The 19,419-nt window shown below is 34.7% G+C and overlaps 1 protein-coding gene across 2 annotated transcripts in view; it reads left to right on the top strand.

Annotated features, from left to right (window-relative positions):
• Nucleotides 1-19,419, top strand: part of TOP2B (DNA topoisomerase II beta) — a 75,964-nt gene that overhangs the window by 43,316 nt on the left and 13,229 nt on the right. For both annotated transcript variants that reach the window (XM_055137268.1, XM_055137267.1), the window contains exons 16-28: nucleotides 331-440; nucleotides 765-857; nucleotides 949-1,063; nucleotides 3,884-4,005; nucleotides 4,182-4,330; nucleotides 4,813-5,044; nucleotides 7,211-7,345; nucleotides 7,841-8,041; nucleotides 9,391-9,586; nucleotides 9,729-9,820; nucleotides 12,782-12,937; nucleotides 13,081-13,164; nucleotides 16,453-16,647. In XM_055137268.1, the coding sequence (XP_054993243.1) occupies nucleotides 331-440; nucleotides 765-857; nucleotides 949-1,063; nucleotides 3,884-4,005; nucleotides 4,182-4,330; nucleotides 4,813-5,044; nucleotides 7,211-7,345; nucleotides 7,841-8,041; nucleotides 9,391-9,586; nucleotides 9,729-9,820; nucleotides 12,782-12,937; nucleotides 13,081-13,164; nucleotides 16,453-16,647 (1,880 nt within the window). The remainder of the gene's footprint in view (nucleotides 1-330; nucleotides 441-764; nucleotides 858-948; nucleotides 1,064-3,883; nucleotides 4,006-4,181; nucleotides 4,331-4,812; nucleotides 5,045-7,210; nucleotides 7,346-7,840; nucleotides 8,042-9,390; nucleotides 9,587-9,728; nucleotides 9,821-12,781; nucleotides 12,938-13,080; nucleotides 13,165-16,452; nucleotides 16,648-19,419) is intronic.

Raw genomic sequence — 19,419 nt, 5'->3', positions numbered from 1 at the left:
TGATAAGTTGTGAGATGTTAAATCATTAATCAAATGAAGAGTTTTCATTAGTTCACCTCTGGATGTAGATCTACTCTAAGTTTAAATATACAATACAATCTTAACTATAAGCACCATGTTCTACATTAGATTTTCCCAAAATCATAATGAAAACTCATGTTTTTTATGGCCTTCAGCACCTTCCTACCACTTTTCAGTCCCTGATAACCATCACTCTACTCTCTTTTCTGATGAGTTTGACTTTTTCAGATTCTGCAGTTTTAAGTAAGATCATCACATGGTATTTATTTTTGTTAGGCTTACTTTTACTTTTATTATTAAATTGTGCAGGGTTGGGTACCAGTACAGCTAAAGAAGCAAAGGAGTATTTTGCTGATATGGAGCGACATCGCATTTTGTTTAGATATGCTGGTCCTGAAGATGATGCTGCCATTACATTGGTAATAAAGTTAATCTCAAAACTCTTTTATAGTATCTATTTCCCTGTCTGCCAGATATTTCTTCCCAGTCTTGGTTTCCTATAGTAAGTTTCTTTGAAATTCCAATACCAAAACTGGTAAATTTTAGCTTGTTCCTTTCCACTTTTCCCCCACTCCTAGAATTATGCCATGCTGTCATAGTTCTTTAATTGGAGTTTTGGTAAAAAGCCTATTGTAAAAACCTTAATGTCTCAGAAATTAATAGTTCTTTGCCTATATGTATATTTTAATTTCATAATTAATTTTTATTTTCAATGTTTGCAATAATTACCTGGAATTTTTTAGGCATTCAGTAAGAAGAAGATTGATGACAGAAAGGAGTGGTTAACAAATTTTATGGAAGATCGGAGACAGCGTAGGTTACATGGCTTACCAGAGGTTAGTCAAAAAGAGTGGTGATCTGGGGGAAGAAATAAAATAAAGTTCATGGAGTAATAATAACAGTGTTGCTATATAACTTTTCTCTTAGCAATTTTTGTATGGTACAGCAACAAAACATTTGACTTACAATGATTTCATCAATAAAGAGTTGATTCTCTTCTCAAACTCAGACAATGAAAGATCTATACCATCTCTTGTTGATGGTAAGTAATTTTGGTTTAAAAATTTATTATTTTTGTATGTCATCAGGTATATTTTAATTTTATATGCTTTAGGTCATCCTTACAAAAAAAATCTGAAATTGCTTTTGAGATGTTCAGGTAGGACTTAAATACTTTATATTCCTTACCATGAGTTACTTAAGCCATTGAGTTCTTCAGGAAAATAAACATTTTAAAAAAGTATTATCATTGATTTGTTGGTTCATAATATTATGGAATTTCAAGGGTTTAGTGTCACTTCATTAGACTGATCATCTCAAGCTTTATACATTTAGTCCCAAGTGGCATAGTTTTATCATTAATGACCCAAATGGCTTGGTTTTATCATTAATGACAATATTTTTCTATTGAGTGAGTTAAATCACAGCTTCTTTTCCCAGTTCCCAGTGAAGGGGCATTTAGTTTGATTCCATGCTAGTTATTGTGAATAATAATACTACAAATATAGATGTGCAAATACTATTTAGAATTAGTGCTTTGAATCCATCAGATATATGCTGAAAGTGGTATTGCTGGATCATGTAGAATTTTCATTTTCACTTAATTTTAAGAAATCTCCATGCTATTCTCCATAGATGACTTTACATAGCAGTGAACCACAGTTTCTTTTAATCCACTTCTTTAATGATGTTTGTTCTTTCCGATCTTTTTGATACAGACCCTTCTCATGGATGTGAGATAATATCTGATTGTGATTTTGATTTCCTTATAACTGATTTAAGGCCTACGACTGTGGATAGGTGGTTCATTGATCAATAGTTCACATTACTTCACATATGTGGCCTCAGGATCTTTCCCCAACACTTTTTTATTTTGTTTGTTTTTTTTGGCCATACCTGGCAATGTTTAGGGGTTACTCCTGGCTCTGAATTCAGGAATCACTCCTGGTGGTGCTCAGGGGACCATAAGGGATGCTGGGGATCGAATCTAGATTGACCATGTGCAAGGCAAGCCTTAGCCACTGTACTATCTCTCCGGCCACTCCTCAGCACTTTTAAATTAAAAGTGGTGAGCATTTTTTTCTTGTCTTTGTAGGTCATCTACATATATTCTTATAGAAGTAGCTATTCATTTCTTTTGCTCATTCTTTTTTGATTGGGTTTGTTTATGTTTCTGATTTTGTGTTGTTGTGTGAATTCTTTATATGTTTTGGTGGATATATTTGGCCTCTTGCCAAATATATGGACATTTAAGTATCTTCTCCAAACCACTCTATGTTGCATTTTATTTTTTCTTATACTTTGTTTTGCTGAGTAAAAGTTTTTGATTGGTATAGTCCTGTTTGTTTTTTCTGTTTGTCTTTTTAAAGGAAAATTCTAAAGCATATATTTAAGTTTTTGTTTCATAGTTGATGGCAGATTTTCTGCAATTAAAAATAAAATGGGATTTTGATAAGTTCTAAAATATTTATCAGGCTTAAAAAATGCCTTTATGCTTCAATACTCCAAAAGTAATACGCAATACTTTAATTTGAACAAAAAGCTTCAAAAACTGCTACCCAGCAGTTAGGGCAGACTATGTTTTCCTACCTAGGAATTTTTTTAAAATGGCTAATTTGTTGAACTTATTTTTTAGCTAATAACAGCTGGTTCCATCCATCCAAGTTTTTACTTTGTAATAACCTTTCTATGACAATTGCCATTTCAGTTCATCTTAGATACCTAAACTTCCATGTCAGTTATTGTATACCTCTTATTTTACTTGCATTAATTTTGTCCTCACCTACGTTATTTATTCTTAGGAAAGTGCCCATATTTTATCACCTGTTTTTACCATGCTCTTTGGCCCACAGTGATCATGAAAAACAGCTAGCATATTCTGAAAAAGTTTACTATACTCATTGGCTTAGGGGCAAGAAGAATGATAAGAAAGCAGAATGCTTTGCTTGAATTGTTTCATGTAATTCTTTTGATCACCCTATTTGGAAGGTAATTATTTCTGTTTTACTGATGAAGACACTGAGACAGTTGATATGGTAATTTATCCAATTGATTTGGTCATTGACACATGTGTTGTATGGCTAAATTGAGAGCAGTCATTGAGATTATAAAGCTTTCACTCTTTTTATTTTAATTGAATTTGCATTAACTTATAACACTGGATATGTCTTTGGGATACAATTTCATACCTTTTTAAATATATTACCATACCACCAAAGTACCAGTATATACACCACTGTCCATTGGCTCCCAGCCTCTCTTCCTTTGCCCCTCTGGTAACCTCGGTTTTGCATTCAAGGGTCTTTAATTTTGTTTTAAAGCTTGCTATCACAATGCAACTCATCTTTGTAAGTGTTTATCTGATTTGGGGTACTTTAATAATAGTTTCAAGGTCATTCATAGTTTCTGGTACTTCAGTTAAAATCAGAACTTGGGGAAATTCCTGTGAAAGGACTTTGTTTCTCTTGATCAGGTTTGTAAGGCCAGAGTTTGTCTTTCAATTGATACTCCACTTTTGGAATAGATTGGGTTGTTATGAAAATATGCTGCGGTTTGGCCCCCCAGCATAGTAAAAGTAAATAAGAATAACAGTATATAGTATATACAATATGTACTGTATTCTATACTGTATATAGAATGCTGTGTATTGTATTTTAAAGAATACACTGTTCTAAAGAATACAGTATACAGTGCTCACTCTGTTACAGATTATATAGTTAGTTAATTTTTAAAAAAAACAAATTATATCTTGCTCTTTTTCCTTCTGAATATATAAAACATTTTGATGAAAAAAGCAAGCAACAACAGTACATCTATATCTTGTATAATATTTTAAAAGATGATCAATTCTTTTTAATAATAGGTTTTAAACCAGGCCAACGAAAAGTTTTATTTACCTGTTTCAAGAGGAATGATAAACGTGAAGTAAAAGTTGCCCAGTTGGCTGGGTCTGTTGCTGAAATGTCTGCTTATCATCATGGAGAAGTAAGCATTATGATCAGAATCAATTGAGATCTATACTTACTCACATGGAGAATAAAAATTAAGTATACTACAGTTTCCTCTTATAAGAAATGTAAAGAATTTAGAGTTTGGATTTTAATAATGAAGATACATAGGAAATCTTAATCTAATTTTTTTTTCTTTTCAATATTCTGTAGCAAGCATTGATGATGACTATTGTGAATTTGGCTCAGAACTTTGTGGGAAGTAATAACATTAATTTGCTTCAGCCTATTGGCCAGTTTGGAACTCGGCTTCATGGTGGTAAAGATGCTGCCAGCCCACGTTATATTTTCACCATGCTAAGGTAAACATTTGATGGTATAAAGTTCTGTTTCAAGTTCACAGGAACCAGATGTTTACTGGAATTACAACTATGTAATGATATGATTGCTATATGGGTGAATGTTTGAAGTTTCTTGTTTGCTAATAGAATTAAGTTTGTTGATCCTAAGTCTTAATACTTATAGTTATAATGAATGTAAAATTCTTTGTTTGCCCCATCCCAATTTTCCCTTTTAGATTGAAGATAAGTTTAATGTTAGATTAAGAGGAAATTTTTGAAAAGTTATTTAGCTATACTAAGAATTTAGGTAGGTAAGTACATAATTACAATATAGTTATGTGTGAGTGAAATCTATTTGGTGATTGGTTAAGTAAATTTATTGTTAAGCAATATCAAAAATTTAGAATGCATATTTTAGAGATTTTTTAAAAGTCTTTAAATTATTACACAATTTGAGGTTGTCTTTTCTAAAACTATGAATCTGTATTTTTCTTTTTCATTAGTTCTTTAGCAAGACTGCTTTTTCCTGCTGTGGATGACAACCTGCTTAAGTTTCTTTATGATGATAATCAACGTGTAGAACCTGAGTGGTATATTCCCATAATTCCCATGGTTTTAATAAATGGAGCTGAGGGCATTGGTACTGGATGGGCTTGTAAACTTCCAAACTATGATGCTAGGGAAATTGTGAACAATGTCAGACGAATGCTAGATGGCTTGGATCCTCATCCCATGGTAATTATTTAAAACATTGATTTTGTCATAATTTATTTAATAAATGATAGTGCACAAACTATAAAGTTCAGTCAGTTTAGAAAGTAAGGGAATGATTTATTTTTATAATGTAGATACTATGACAATAATGGTTATAAATGTATATCATGTATTATAGATAATAATGGTTGTGAATAATTGTATAGCTTGGAATTTGCTTATGGCAAAAGAAACTTTAGAAAAAGCTGAGTTCATGGCAAAAAGCTATTTTGAAAATTTTTTAAAAATCCATGTTTCAGGATTTACCTTGTCTAAGTTATATAGAAAATAATTTTTTCTTCTTTTTGGGTCACACCCGACAATACACAGGGTTTACTCCTGTCTATGCACTCAGGAATTACTCCTGGTGGTGCTCAGGGGACCATATGGGATGCTAGAAATCAAACCCGGGTCAAACGCATGCAAGGCAAATGCCCTACCTGCTGTGCTATTGCTCCAGCCTCTGTAGAGAATAATTTTGTAGGCTTTTTTCTCCACAGAATGTTATTCGAGTCACTAGAGTGCTTAAAAGCACTATATATATTTTAATGTATTGCTATTTAAAAATTTTTTGGCCTTGTCCCTTTTTTCACATATTCACTATGTTGAGCTCTATCCATCCCCCACATTCCCAATATTTCTTTCTTTCTTTTGTTTTTTTGGTCACACCCAAGAGTGCTCAGTGCTTACTCTTGGCTCTACACTTAGGGATCACTCTTGACCTGGGGGATATAGGGTACCAGGGATGGAACACTCAGGTCAGCCACATGCAAGACAAGCGTCCTACCCTCTGACTCTCCCTCTGGGCTCCCCAACCCAGTATTTTTACAAGAAAAATTTCAAAACGAGTTTTTCTCTCTCCCACGTGATTTAAAATCATCTGGTAGTTTTCCTTTATTACTATACATTAAAAAATATTTTTATTATACAAACAGTAGTCCTTATGTAGAAAATAGTAAAATAACCCCACCATATAGAAACAAATTTAGTTTTTTGTGTATTTCTGAGTTTTAGTTTTTGCATGTAAATCAAATTTTAAATATTGGTATGATTTTTTTTAGGTGTTTCTCCTTAAATATTTTAAAGAACTAAAATATTTCTAGCAGAATCATTAAACTACACTTTAGTCAAGCATCAAACTTAAAGCCTAATTTTCAGTTTTCAGGCACATTTTTTAAGTATGAGTATTTATGTATCTTCTGTGTGTATATATGTATATATACATTAACATACACTCAACATTGAAACACAAATATAATACTAAATATGATACTGTACTATGAGATGATAGACAAAACCTTTTATCAAAACTTTTTTTTTTTCTTTTTGGGCCACACCCGGCAATGCACAGGGGTCTCTCCTGGCTCCGCACTCAGGAATTACCCCTGTCGGTGCTCAAGGGACCATGTGGGATGCTGGGAATCAAACCTGGGTTGGCCACGTGCAAGGCAAACGCCCTACCCACTGCGGTATCACTTTAGCTCCAAAACTTTTAGAAGAAACCTTTCTTTAAAAAGTTGGAGAAATAATAGAGTGTGTAGGGCATTGCCTTGCCTCTGCCAGATCTGGATTCAATCCCAGTATACCTATGTGTTTCCTTAGCATGTAAACCCTGAAGTCAGGTTTGACCTCAAAACCAAAAAAAAAAAAAAAAAAGATCATTTGTAGGGGAGGATGAGTAACGTTTGTATAGGTGAATGAAAGGAAGGGATTAAATTATACCAGGGCTAGTTGAGAATATTCCAGATTTTCTTGGAAATATGGAGAAAGAATAGTAGTCTGGTAGAAAAAATGATTAGAAAAAATGTTGAAAGTTAGATTGAGTCAAATTGTATAAGGCTTTCAATCTAGGATTCCAGGAGTTTAATGGCAATTAATGTAGAGAGTAGGTTTGCAGGTGATACATTTAAAAAGTAATATTCTAGGAAGGCAATAGAAGACAGTGTTAGGATTTTGAGATTATGAGGTGTTCAGATTATTTGTCCAAGTATGAATTAATATTGAGTGATTTGGAGTTGGAATATTAAGGATTAGTGATTCAAATGTTTTGTTTAACCAGTCAGCAGTATAATCTCTGGAGCATTCAGATGTAATAGAGGAATTTAGGTGAGAAATCAGAGGTTTAAATTATTTTATTATTTTTTGCAGCTTCCAAACTACAAAAATTTCAAAGGGACGATCCAAGAACTTGGTCAAAACCAATACGCAGTCAGTGGTGAAATATTTGTGGTTGACAGAAACACAGTAGAGATTACAGAGCTTCCAGTTAGAACTTGGACACAGGTTAGTATAAGTATGTGAGCTGATATGAGGAGGGCATTGCATTAAGCAGTTCTTTCTGTTAAGAATACTGTTCCATTATTGTTTACCCTAAGTCTTAATAGTGTTAAAATTTAGGCTGAGATATAGTGCTCAGTGATATAGCACTAATTTTGAATATTGATCCCTGGCACTGGAAAGAACCTAAATTCCTATCAGTTAGTTTCAGCTGCTTTAAGTCAAAGATGTTCATATTGTCTATCTCATGTCAGTTCTGCTTGATGCCTTCCTTTTTGTACTCTTAGCCATATCCTTGTCCTTTAGAGTATGATCGTATAAGAACCACTAACTTGAGTATCTTCTCTTTTCATTGAGATCCCCACATTGTCTGCTATAGTGACCAAGTAGGAGATGATAGAGAACTTCCCTTGAATTGAGAATTAAGAAAAAAAAAAAAAGTTGAACAAGAACATAAATGTACATCATGGAAAGAATTATTTATTTTGAAATCTTTCATAGGTATACAAAGAACAGGTTTTAGAACCTATGCTAAATGGAACAGATAAAACACCAGCATTAATTTCTGATTATAAAGAATACCATACTGATACAACTGTGAAGTTTGTGGTGAAAATGACTGAAGAAAAACTAGCACAAGCAGAAGCTGCTGGGTTGCACAAAGTGTTTAAACTTCAGACGACTCTCACATGTAATTCCATGGTAATTGATTTTACTTGCTTTTTGCATGCCATGAGTTGAATTGTAACTGGTTTTGAGATGTGAGTGGCTGCAGTCAGTAATTTCGTCCTCTATTTGCTAAAATATTTAGGGATACTTTCCTTTTCTACTGTTATTCACTGCTCTTAATACACTTAAGTTTGTGCATCTTGATTTGAACATGAAAAATACATACATGCTCATATGTACTGACCAAAAGGTATGAGAGTGCTTGTTACAGTATATTTACACGCTTTCTCTAGTAGCATTTTTCTTGTGGTGTGTTTATCTTTTGCTAAATTTAAATATTTGTGTTTATAAATAGAGGGGTGGTAGCAAGTAATTATTTTATTGCCTTTGTTCCTTTTTAGAATTGCTTTAGGATTTGAAAAGTAAAGAAGACAAGAGAACCGGGGAGATAGCTCAAAGGACTTCGTGTATAACTTACATGCAGGAGACTCAGATTTGATTCTCAGAATCCCTTCACTACTGTCAGGGAGTGACCCCCTGAGCAGAAAGCTGAGAGTAGCTCCTAGCATTGCGAAGTTTAGCTCAGGATCCCCCTTCTCCTGCAAAAAAAAAGTAAAAGAAATCCACTAGTAGCATAGAGGCTGAGAATAAGTACCATAATGTGCTGAAGGAAAAGAAGAAAAAGAACAGAAAAGTAACATGTTCTCAAATAATGTAGTTTGAGTGAAGCACCAAGAGTTATAAAAAATAAAAGACAAGAACATGGTGGTAGAAAAATCTTTAAATATCTCAGAATTTTAAAATAGAATATGATGACTTTTTTTTTCTTTTTGGGTCACACCTGGCGATGCACAGGGGTTACTCCTGGCTCTGCACTCAGGAATTACCCCTGGCGGTGCTCAGGGGACCACATGGGATGCTGGGAATCCAACCCGGGTTGGCCACGTGCAAGGCAAATGCCCTACCCGCTGTGCTATTGCTCCAGCCCCAATATGATGACTTTTTATTTGAAACATAGTTTTAAGAATTTTATAGTGCTGTAACTAAAAATCCTTTGTAAGTTCTGAGTTTTAAAAATTATTAAAATTAAATATTATTAATATTATATTAATTACAATAATATTATTAAATATTAAATAAAAATAATTAAACAATATTAAAATTATTTCTGTTTTAAATATTGTTAAATTTTAGAGAAATAAATTTTTGGGGGGCATAAGTACTGTATTGCTATATAATTTTGATTCTGCATAATAGCCTTTGGGATGATGTGTGTTCATATAATATATTTTTTGCTATTTTAACTGTATTTAAAATGACAGCTATGTTAATAATACCACTACAGGTTTATGTAAGGTTCAAACACTCTTTGTTTTGCTTAGGTACTCTTCGATCATATGGGATGTCTGAAGAAGTATGAAACTGTGCAAGATATTTTGAAAGAATTCTTTGATTTACGATTAAGTTATTATGGTTTACGTAAGGAATGGCTGGTAGGAATGCTGGGAGCAGAATCTACAAAGCTTAATAATCAAGCTCGTTTTATTTTAGAGAAGATACAAGGGAAAATCACTATAGGTAAGATACAACCTTTAAAATTTGAATTTTAGTTAAAATGGAAAAAAACTTTGTTAATAGAAGACATTTTTGTCAGTAGAATGTAAACAACTACAAATTGAATCTCTTTTCTTGATCCTAACTTTATTTTTCCCTCACATAGAGAATAGGTCAAAGAAAGATTTGATTCAAATGTTAGTCCAGAGAGGTTATGAATCTGACCCAGTGAAAGCCTGGAAAGAAGCACAAGAAAAGGTAATCATTTGCAGAACAAGATATTCAGAGAAGCGTTTAAAAGCAACTTCCAAAACAAAAAATCCCAACCCCCGAATTTTAAATGTAATACTGCTAAAAGTGCTGAGTTGCCTGTTGGAGACTGAAGTCTTCTGTTTATCCACAGAACAGATACAGTGCAGGAATTTGCTCACCACAAAGCACTTTGCCAGTGTGACTCAACCAGGGCCTGGAGAAATGACTCCAGGTGTGAGAAGGTAGCTCAGTCTCCTTGGCCTTTTTTTCTGAGCCTGCCACTAAAGGGTGTTGTGGTGGTGGTTTTGTGAGGTGCATGTATATTATCTGGGAACTAAACTATTAGCACATAAATCATTTCACACTGGTCAATCTGTGGTCACAGTATGGTACCTAGGCACCATTCACTTGATCTGGTTTTGGTTTCTGCTGGGAAGACTTAATACGGAATGTTCAGTCCTGCAGTATTAATCAAGCACCAAGTGTGTGCTTAAGTCTTGGGCCAGAGATTTAAATTTTACACTATGGGATTGGTCTGATATTTTATTCAGTTGTCTACTTTAGATTCTAGATTGCTGATACTTGATTAATGAAATACTGAAACAGACTGCTTTCAAGAATGTTTCTTCCTATTGTGTAATCAAAAGAAAAAATTTTAAAGGCACTACAACATTCTGATTGAGAACACAGATATACAAAAGGAAGAAACGAAAATGAGTTATCTTTTGGGAATTTAGATCATTTAGATCAATATGTGATATTGATAATATAATTAAAAAATATAGTTATGTGACATTAACTGAAACTTTAATACTATTAAGAGTTTTAAACTTTTTCAAGGTACACTGAAATGCTTCTTCTCTTACATGATTCAAGCTTTTTTTCAATTTACTAGTTAATAGAATATGATATACTGTAGTAAAATTAGAATAAATTTAGTTTAGCAATTATACATTAAGATAAAAAGCTTTATTAACATTGTTGATGAAAATAAGGGTAGGGCACCATGGGGGAGTATCCAGAATTAAGGTGATCTAAGTGTTTACATTTCATTGTGATTTATTGCATTCTTAAACCCCAATTATGATTTCTATATTAATTGCCCTTCTGCTTTACTGTTGGCTTAAGCTACCTCTTTAAAAAATGAGAAAGCTAATGAATCTAATGGATATTTTTAAAGGTAAAAGTATTTAGGGTTTAAGAATGCCCTTTTGATGGTAGTAAACTTTGTGTGTAAAATTTAGTGCTTGATTTCCATTTCATTTTCACCATCAAATTTTTGTCAGCATCTTGACTATGCTCACTTTGGGGCTCCAGATAGGAAAAAGGAGCTTTCTTACAAGAGTACCTTTTTGTTTCGAGTTGAAGAAGAGTCAGCAAAGTAGATTGCTAGAAGATTAACATTTCTTTCAGTAATAAAATTGGAACTTAAAAAGTGTTTTTCTTGATTCGTGAAATTTTCATGAGAGTACATAGTAATACTTTGGGTATCATCAAGCCTAGATCAAATAGATTTTTAAAGCATGAGGCCAAGATTTTAACACACCCTAATAATATTTTAGCCACAGTGCAACAGTCTTAATATTCCATAGCAACATAGCTGCATTTAGAATTTTTGGGGGCAGTAGAATTTATTATCTTGTCACAAGTTATGTAGGTACTTTTTAATCTTTTAGCAGTGGCATTCCTTATTCGGGTAATGTTTAATTGAATTTATTGTTTTGCTTATGTAACGAAGCAGATTGTGTTGCAATTTTAATTTTGGGGAGGGAGGCTTGGCCTACACCTGTCAAAGTTCAGGAGCTGTTCCTGCCTTTGTGCTCAGGATTGATTCCTGCTGTGATAGGGGGACCATATGAAGTGCTGGGAATCAAACCTGGATCAACTGTATGCAAGCCAAATGCCTTACCCCTGCACTATGTCTTTGGCCCCTGCAATTTAAATTTTTATTCTTTCACTCCAAAGCAGACTTTACATGTTTAATATTTTACTGATAATTTTAAATTGTAGGGATTTATTTTTTGGTTTACCAAATATTAGTTTTCTTGTTTTATGTAGCATATTAATTTGCTCATTTAAAATCATCTGGGTGCCTTAAACAATTTAGATGCAATTTTATTTAGTGGCTGTTTGTTATTTTTAGCATTTTAAAGCATTTTGTTTTTGGCATTTTACACCCAATAGTGTTCAGGGCCTTTTCCTGGCTCTCTGATCAGGGATCTCTCCTGGGGATGCTGGGGTGTCCATGTATGGTTCCAGGGTTTGAATTCAGCTTGGCCATGTGCAAAACCAGAGGTGTAAACCTCTGTACTATCTCTCTAGATCCATAAGAGGCATTTTTAAAATTGCAGCTAGTTTTATGGAAAAGGATCTTACTAATAAAAACATTATAGAACAGCACTCACAGTTTTTTAGTCTAACATACCAATTCTTAAATTCCTGAGTGAACCTATTTTCTTTAAGTTCTTACATAAATATTGTTCCTTTGGAGAATTTTTTATTAAGAATTTATTCTTAGCAAGTTACTGCATTTTAGCATGTTTATTACAATTATAAGACAGTCATCATAAGTGATATTTGAGTTTCAGATTGTTCATTCGCCAATATAAAATCCAGAAAGAAGCAGTGAGAAAACATTACTTCCACTCTATTAACTTTAAGATGTGGTATCTTCTCAGTTTATGACTTAGTGCCTGGGAAAAGCAATTAGATTTTCAATAGATTCCTGGATAAATAGGGACTGAATGTATTATTTCTTTTGAACACTTTATTGTATATTTTTAGAAAATTTAAACTTTTTATAGGAAAATATACTTTTCAAGGTGATTTGTAGAAAATATGAAATAACCCCTGGCATATTAAAAATGTAGTATTTAGAGTATAGCATTTGTGGATTTAGAATTCAGTAGTCAGTTTTAATTTGATACTAGACAGGACTTTAATATAAAGTTTGTTATGTTTTTACAGGCTGCAGAAGAGGAAGAAACACAAAACCAGCATGATGATAGTTCCTCTGATTCAGGAACTCCTACAGGCCCTGATTTTAATTATATTTTAAATATGTCTCTGTGGTGTCTTACTAAAGAAAAAGTTGAAGAATTGATTAAACAGAGAGATGCAAAAGTATGAACATTCATGGGTTAAATAATTTGAAACCATTGTAGTGTTCTCCATATTTATGTCTTTTTCCAAAAATAAGTATTTTCATTTACCCTCTATACATTTTAGAATTACTTTGGTTTAAATCATACTACTTTTTATCATAGGGGCGAGAGGTCAATGATCTTAAAAGGAAATCTCCTTCAGATCTTTGGAAAGAAGATTTAGCAGCATTTGTTGAAGAGCTGGAGGTAGGTTAGATCTCATTATAATATATTTGGAGGGGCCAGAGAGATAGCACAGTAAGTGCTTGTGTTACATGTAGCCAACCTGGGTTCTATCCTGAGTATCACATTTGGTCCCACAACCCCTAACAGTAGTGATCCCTAAATAAAGATGTAGGGGGAATCCCACAGAACAGCCAAGTGTGGCCAAAACCCAAAATAATACATCTATACAAAAAGGAAAAAGAATGCTTATAAAATAAGAATAAAAAAATGCAAAAACTATCTCAGAATTCCCTTTAATCTATAGGTAAATGTGTTTGAGTTGCATAAAGATTAAGCTTCTACATATGTGAAGTTATTAAGAAAAATTTTGTCTGATATAGATGCATATGAAAAACTAGCTGAATTTCAGGAAAAATTCTTTTTTTTTTTGAGAAAAAGTTTTCAGAAAACATTCTTTTTGGGGCCACATCTGGCAATGCTCAGGGGTTACTCCTGGCTCTATACTCATTACTCCTATTGGTACTCCAGGGACCTTAAGGGTGTTGGGGATTGGACCTGGGTCCACTGCATGCAAGGCATGTGCCCTACCAGCCATTCTATTTCTCCAGCCCCCATAATAAATTAGATTCTAATACTTTCTATTAGTTAACATTTCTTATTATGCTACTGATTCGATTTAGTATTTCTCCTTAAAGAGATAAAAGTGCCAGATATAGATCAATCTAGACAAAGATAAACATATACTGATTATTTGATTATTTGAAAATAGAATGATAGTCTCAGGATTATAACTGAGAGTTTATTTTTGTTTGTAACTTTGTTTCCCAAGATCAAAATCTACATTGGAAAACGAAAGAGGAAAATTTAGAGATACAAAATGTAAACTTTTTCTATAACTACCTGGTTTGTTTGTATAACAGTTCACTCACTTAGAAATCTTAATGAAATCACTCGTAGCTATATGGTCATATGATTTTTAGGAGCCTAAGAGAAGCTACTCCTTATTATGAGCCTTGATATGATATATTTTTACTTTTTCTCTGTTGGAGGCTGGGGCTGGGGCTTTGCGAGCTGCTCTCACTCAGTGAGACCCGGGCCCAGACTAGCACTTCAGTGTGAGGATCTGAGGATGGGATGCTGCTCAGGCTCCGAGGCTCCAGGGGTCACCTGAGCCACACCTCGTGGTTCCCTTGGGGACTGCGGGGCTATACCTGCTGATTCTGTGGAGACCAGGTGGTACTAGGGACTGAACCCAGGGAACTGTCGTCCAGCTTCCTACCCTTCTGGTTTTACTTCCCTGGCCTAAGTCAGAGTTAGAATTCTTTTGTTGTTGTTGACTTTTTTTTTTTCCTGTCACACCCGGCAATGCACAAGGGTTATTCCTGGCTCTGCACTTAGGAATTAATCCTGGCGGTGCTCAGGGGACCATATGGGGTGCTGGGAATCGAACTCGGGTTGGCTGCATGTAAGGCAAACGCCCTACCTGCTGTGCTATCACTCCAGCCCCCTGACTTGTTTGGAATTAGAAGTCATAAGAATGAATATGGTGTATTGATTACCTAATGGAATTTCTGAAATTCATTGTGCTATTGTTCTAGGATCTCTTACTGGTCTTTCAAGTGCCACAGTAGAAGTATGCCTTAATTTTTGCTTTTTAAAATATGTTATATTTAAAATTTTTACCCATTTTTTCTGTTTACACTATACATTTAAAATTAATTTTATTAAAAGTAAAACAGCATACATTAAAGGAAAATTGTCTTATTAATGATAATCTAATATTACTTTACTTTGATTACTATTAATATAGTGGGACATAGAAATTTTTTTTTGTCATACTATTCTATTTTTTCACTATTCAAAAGTCACCACAATGTCAAAATAATTCAGGTGAATCATATAACTTTTACTTTAAAATTTTTGTAATTGTTTTTCACTTTTGGACTACAATCCAGGTGTTCAGGGGCTGAAGCTGTGTCTCTGTACTTATAAACCTTTTGGTGCTTAGGGGATGTATGTGCTGCCAGGATTGAAACTGGTACCAGTTACAAATAAGGCAGGCACTTTGCCTCCCGCACTGTCTCTCCTGCCACTACTTTCAGTTTTAATTTTTCATCTTACTCAATTGTTAATAAACTAGGTCTGAAAAATGAATTTACTGTTTATTTGCACATAGTAGATTTAGACTTCAGTTTTACATTTTTTTGTATATCTTAGATTCTAATGATACCATTATTATTTGCATTCCATGTAATCCTGAGTGACCTCAACAATGACCCTGAATGAGAGAGGTTGTTAAAACTATTGCTCAGACATAGATTCTGAAACTTAGAGACTTCAAACAACTTGCATAAAGAATTGTATTATTATACTTAAGAATATTTAGTTTATCCTTCTAATGCTACAGTTTACTTATCCATAAAATGGAGATTACATGATTTTTAATGCCAGCATATAACAAGAGTAGGTATCCTATAAATTATAATTCTTACTAAGGATACATAATAATATGTAGAAGTTCTAAGATTAAAACCTAGCTTTTTCTGATTTGAGAACTTAGTTATTTGTGTGAAAGTATTTATTACGCTACAAAGATTTCTCAAATTTTTGAGAGTGTGATGGCATTTTTCCATGTACCTTTCCAAGCTTGCTACTTATGTGCAGGAGTGATTTTATAAAATCAAGAGTCTTTAATATTGAACATGATTGTATCCTCATTTACTGTTACATAGAGTTTTTTAAGTTCATCTTCACTACATGGCACTTTTAATATTTCATTCCAGGAGAATTATTTTTTATATTTCCTACTATGGCTTAAGCAATAGCAAAGAATACTACCATACTTTAACAGAACTCCTTTATGTATGATTTGCTGTTTTTAGTGATAACAGGTCATCAGAAGTCTTGATTCTATTGCACATCATGATCCTTAAAGTGGAAGGGAACCTAAAGGTTACTTAGTCAATATTTCTTATATTTTTAATACATTAAGTGTGTGTGTTTATTGGGATATGTTGTGTGCTGGCGTGGGGGGCTGCTCCTGGTATGGGCTCAAGGCCGATGCTATGCCATGGATCGAATCTGGGTCTACCTCACGTAATAAAGCATGTTCTTCTCATGTAATAAAGCATGTGCTCCTCGTCTTTTGAGCTGCCTCCATGGCTCAGATTAGATAAGCTTGAAAGAAAGTTTTATTCCTTACTTAGTGGATAAAATTAATCTCAGTCTCTTACGATGTAGTGATTATCTTTTCGAGTGAGTTATTCATGTCCCTGCCCTCTCTCCTCCTCCTTTATAATTGTACTTCAGAAAGTAGAGGCACAAGAACGAGAAGATATTCTGGCTGGAATGGCTGGAAAAGCAGTAAAAGGTAAAGTTGGCAAACCTAAGGTGAAGAAGCTTCAGTTAGAAGAGACAATGCCTTCACCTTATGGGAGAAGAATCGTTCCTGAAATTACTGCTATGAAGGCAGATGCCAGCAAAAAATTGCTGAAGAAGAAGAAGGTATGCAAGTTCTCTAATTTTGACTTTCTTTTATTTTGTCTCTGATAAAACACTTCCTTCCATATTGATCTTTATTTATCTATATATATAATTTTAATTTTATTGGGTACTGAAAAAATGCCTTATTATTTTTCTAATATATTTTACTTGTGATACAAAATCATTTCCACTTTTTTATCCAAAAGGGGGAGGGGGAGGAAGGGAGAGAGAGAGAAAGAAAGAGAGTGGAGAGAGAGAGAATATGAATTCTTGTGATACAAAGTCATTTTCACTTTTTTATTCAAAAAGGGGGCAGGGGGATTGAAAAAAAATGCCATAGAGGTAGACTGGACAGAGGGTGGGTTGCGGGAGGGAAACTGGGGACATTGGTGATGGGAATTGTATACTGGTGAAGGGACAGGTGTTGGGACATTATATGACTGAAACCCAATCATGAACAACTTTGAAACTATCTCACTGTGATTCAATTAAACAAGTAATAATAAATTTAAAAAAAACAAATTTTTTTCCCAATGAGAGCAGTTTATAGAAGAACTATATGATTGATGAAGAATGTTCATGTACATATAGAGCTACTTCTTTCTTGATTCCGTTTTTTTTTTTTTTAACTTACTTATTTTTGATTTTGGGGCCACATTTGGTAGTGCTCAGGGCTTACTCCTCGTTCTGTGGTTAGAGATCACTTATGGCATTTTTTGTGGGATCATATAAGGTGCCAAGGATCAAATCAGTGTCAGTTGTGTGCAAGTATTACCTTGTCCATTTGGTTCTGTTTTTAAAGTTAGAGATCAAGGGACTGAGTGATAGTGCAATAGATCTGGTACTTGCCTTTCACATGTCACATATCCCACCTGGGTTCTATCCCTGGAACCGCATATGACCCTCCAAATCCTGCAGAGCAGAGCAGAGCCAGGAGTAAGCCCTGAGCACAGCTAAGTGTCCTCAAAATAAACAAACAAACAAAAAACAAAAAAAAAAGGAAAAGAAAAACAAAGAGAGCAAAATGTTCAACGGCACTTTAGATGAAAACTATGGATTAATAACAGCAAAAGTTTATAGACTTTTTGAGATAAGAAGGGTTTGTTTTTGATGGTTGGGGGAGTGAGAGAGCCTTCCTAGTAGTGCTGGCACAGCATGCGGGGCTGGGGCTCGGACCTGGGCCTCCAGCATGCAAAGCATGCCTCCTAGCCCCAGCTTTTGGAAGTGTCACAGTAGCAATGTAGCACTGTCGTCCCGTTCATCACTTTGCACGAGTGAGCACCAATAACGTCTCCATTGTGAGACTTGTTGTTACTGTTTTTGGCATATTGAATACACCACAGGTAGCTTGCCAGCTCTGCCGTGCGGGAGGGATACTCGAACCCCAGTCAGCTGTGTGCAAGGCAAACGCCCTACCTGCTGAGAAGGATATTTGATTTTTAAAGTAAACTAATAGCTTTTATTGGGGGTGGAAGATTGAGGTGGGGAACAGTTGGGGCCAAACATGGTGGCGCTTAGGGGACCATGTAGTGCTGGGGGTTGAACTGGTGTCAGTCACTTTCCTTGCTTACATCTCCATAGTTTCTCTAGAGCTTGAGAAATGGGTCTAAGTGTTAGTGTGAGAGCCTGGAGTTTGTCTGTCTAGAGGCTAATCTTTGAGGCTTAGAAGTATTGTAATGCCAGAGACATCTGTCTTCTGCCATTCTGGTACAACTGTCTCCTCTCTTGTTCTGGTAAACTGAAGTCATAATTCGTGGTTCTGATAAACTGCTTCTCCGTTTCCTGACTTCCCTCCACACACAGGTTCTCTTGTACACATGCACTTGCTTTCTCCTTAGGGAAATAGTTTCTGCTTTTCCAGCAGGTGTGCTGAGTGGCTGCTCTTGACTCAGTGCTTGGGGGGTTACTCCTGATGGTGACTGGGGACCATGCAGTCCTAGTGACCAGACCTAGGCGCCTGTACATAAAACATGCACTCTAGCACATTGGGCCATGTCTCCAGCCAAAGCACTGTGCTCTTGAATTTTCACGGTCTCCTTGAATAATCTTGTCTATGCCCACGGCTTTTTTCCATTAATACTGATGACTTTAAAACCTGTGTCTCTAACCTATAATATTTCTAGGAGCACCAGGCTCTTATGGCAACTTAATTCCTAAGGCCCTTGATACTCAGCATGTGAAATTGGGCTCTTTTCCTGATTTCAAGGCACACGCTTCCACCTCTATATATTGCCTCAGTTACTGATACTACGAGCTATTATTAAAATAGGCCCCAAACTTCAGAATTTTCTCATTTAATCAGTAAGTAAAGCCTATTAATTTCCTACAAAGCAGTTCCAAAATCCACTCTCTTCATCTTGGTCTCTACTGACAGTGTTTTATAATTCCTTAATTTTTTTTCTGTGTAACAAAGTAATCTTTTTTTAAAAGTCTTCCTATGCCTGGTAATCTAATTATGAGTTCTATTCTTCACTACTTTATTCCTGTCTTTTACTACCAGAGTGATATTTTCAGAAAATAAGTCTGATTATTATACAAATGATTTTGGACCACAGGGGTACTCAGGGGATACTGCTGGCACTGTGCTCATCCTCTGTTTGTTATTGTAATGTCTCTCTCCGGATTGGGCAGGGGTGTGTGTGTGTGTGTGTGTGTGTGTGTGTGTGTGTGTGTGTGTGTGTAATGCAGTGGATGGTATATATTACGTATTTGCTTATATAATATTAGATGGCATATGTTACTTATTTACTTGTATACTACGAAATGTTTTCCCTAATATATAAGGTCTGAATG

This window comes from Sorex araneus, chromosome 4 (assembly GCF_027595985.1).
Source record: "Sorex araneus isolate mSorAra2 chromosome 4, mSorAra2.pri, whole genome shotgun sequence".
NCBI lineage: Eukaryota > Metazoa > Chordata > Mammalia > Eulipotyphla > Soricidae > Sorex > Sorex araneus.
This window is presented reverse-complemented; position numbering and strand designations above follow the sequence as displayed.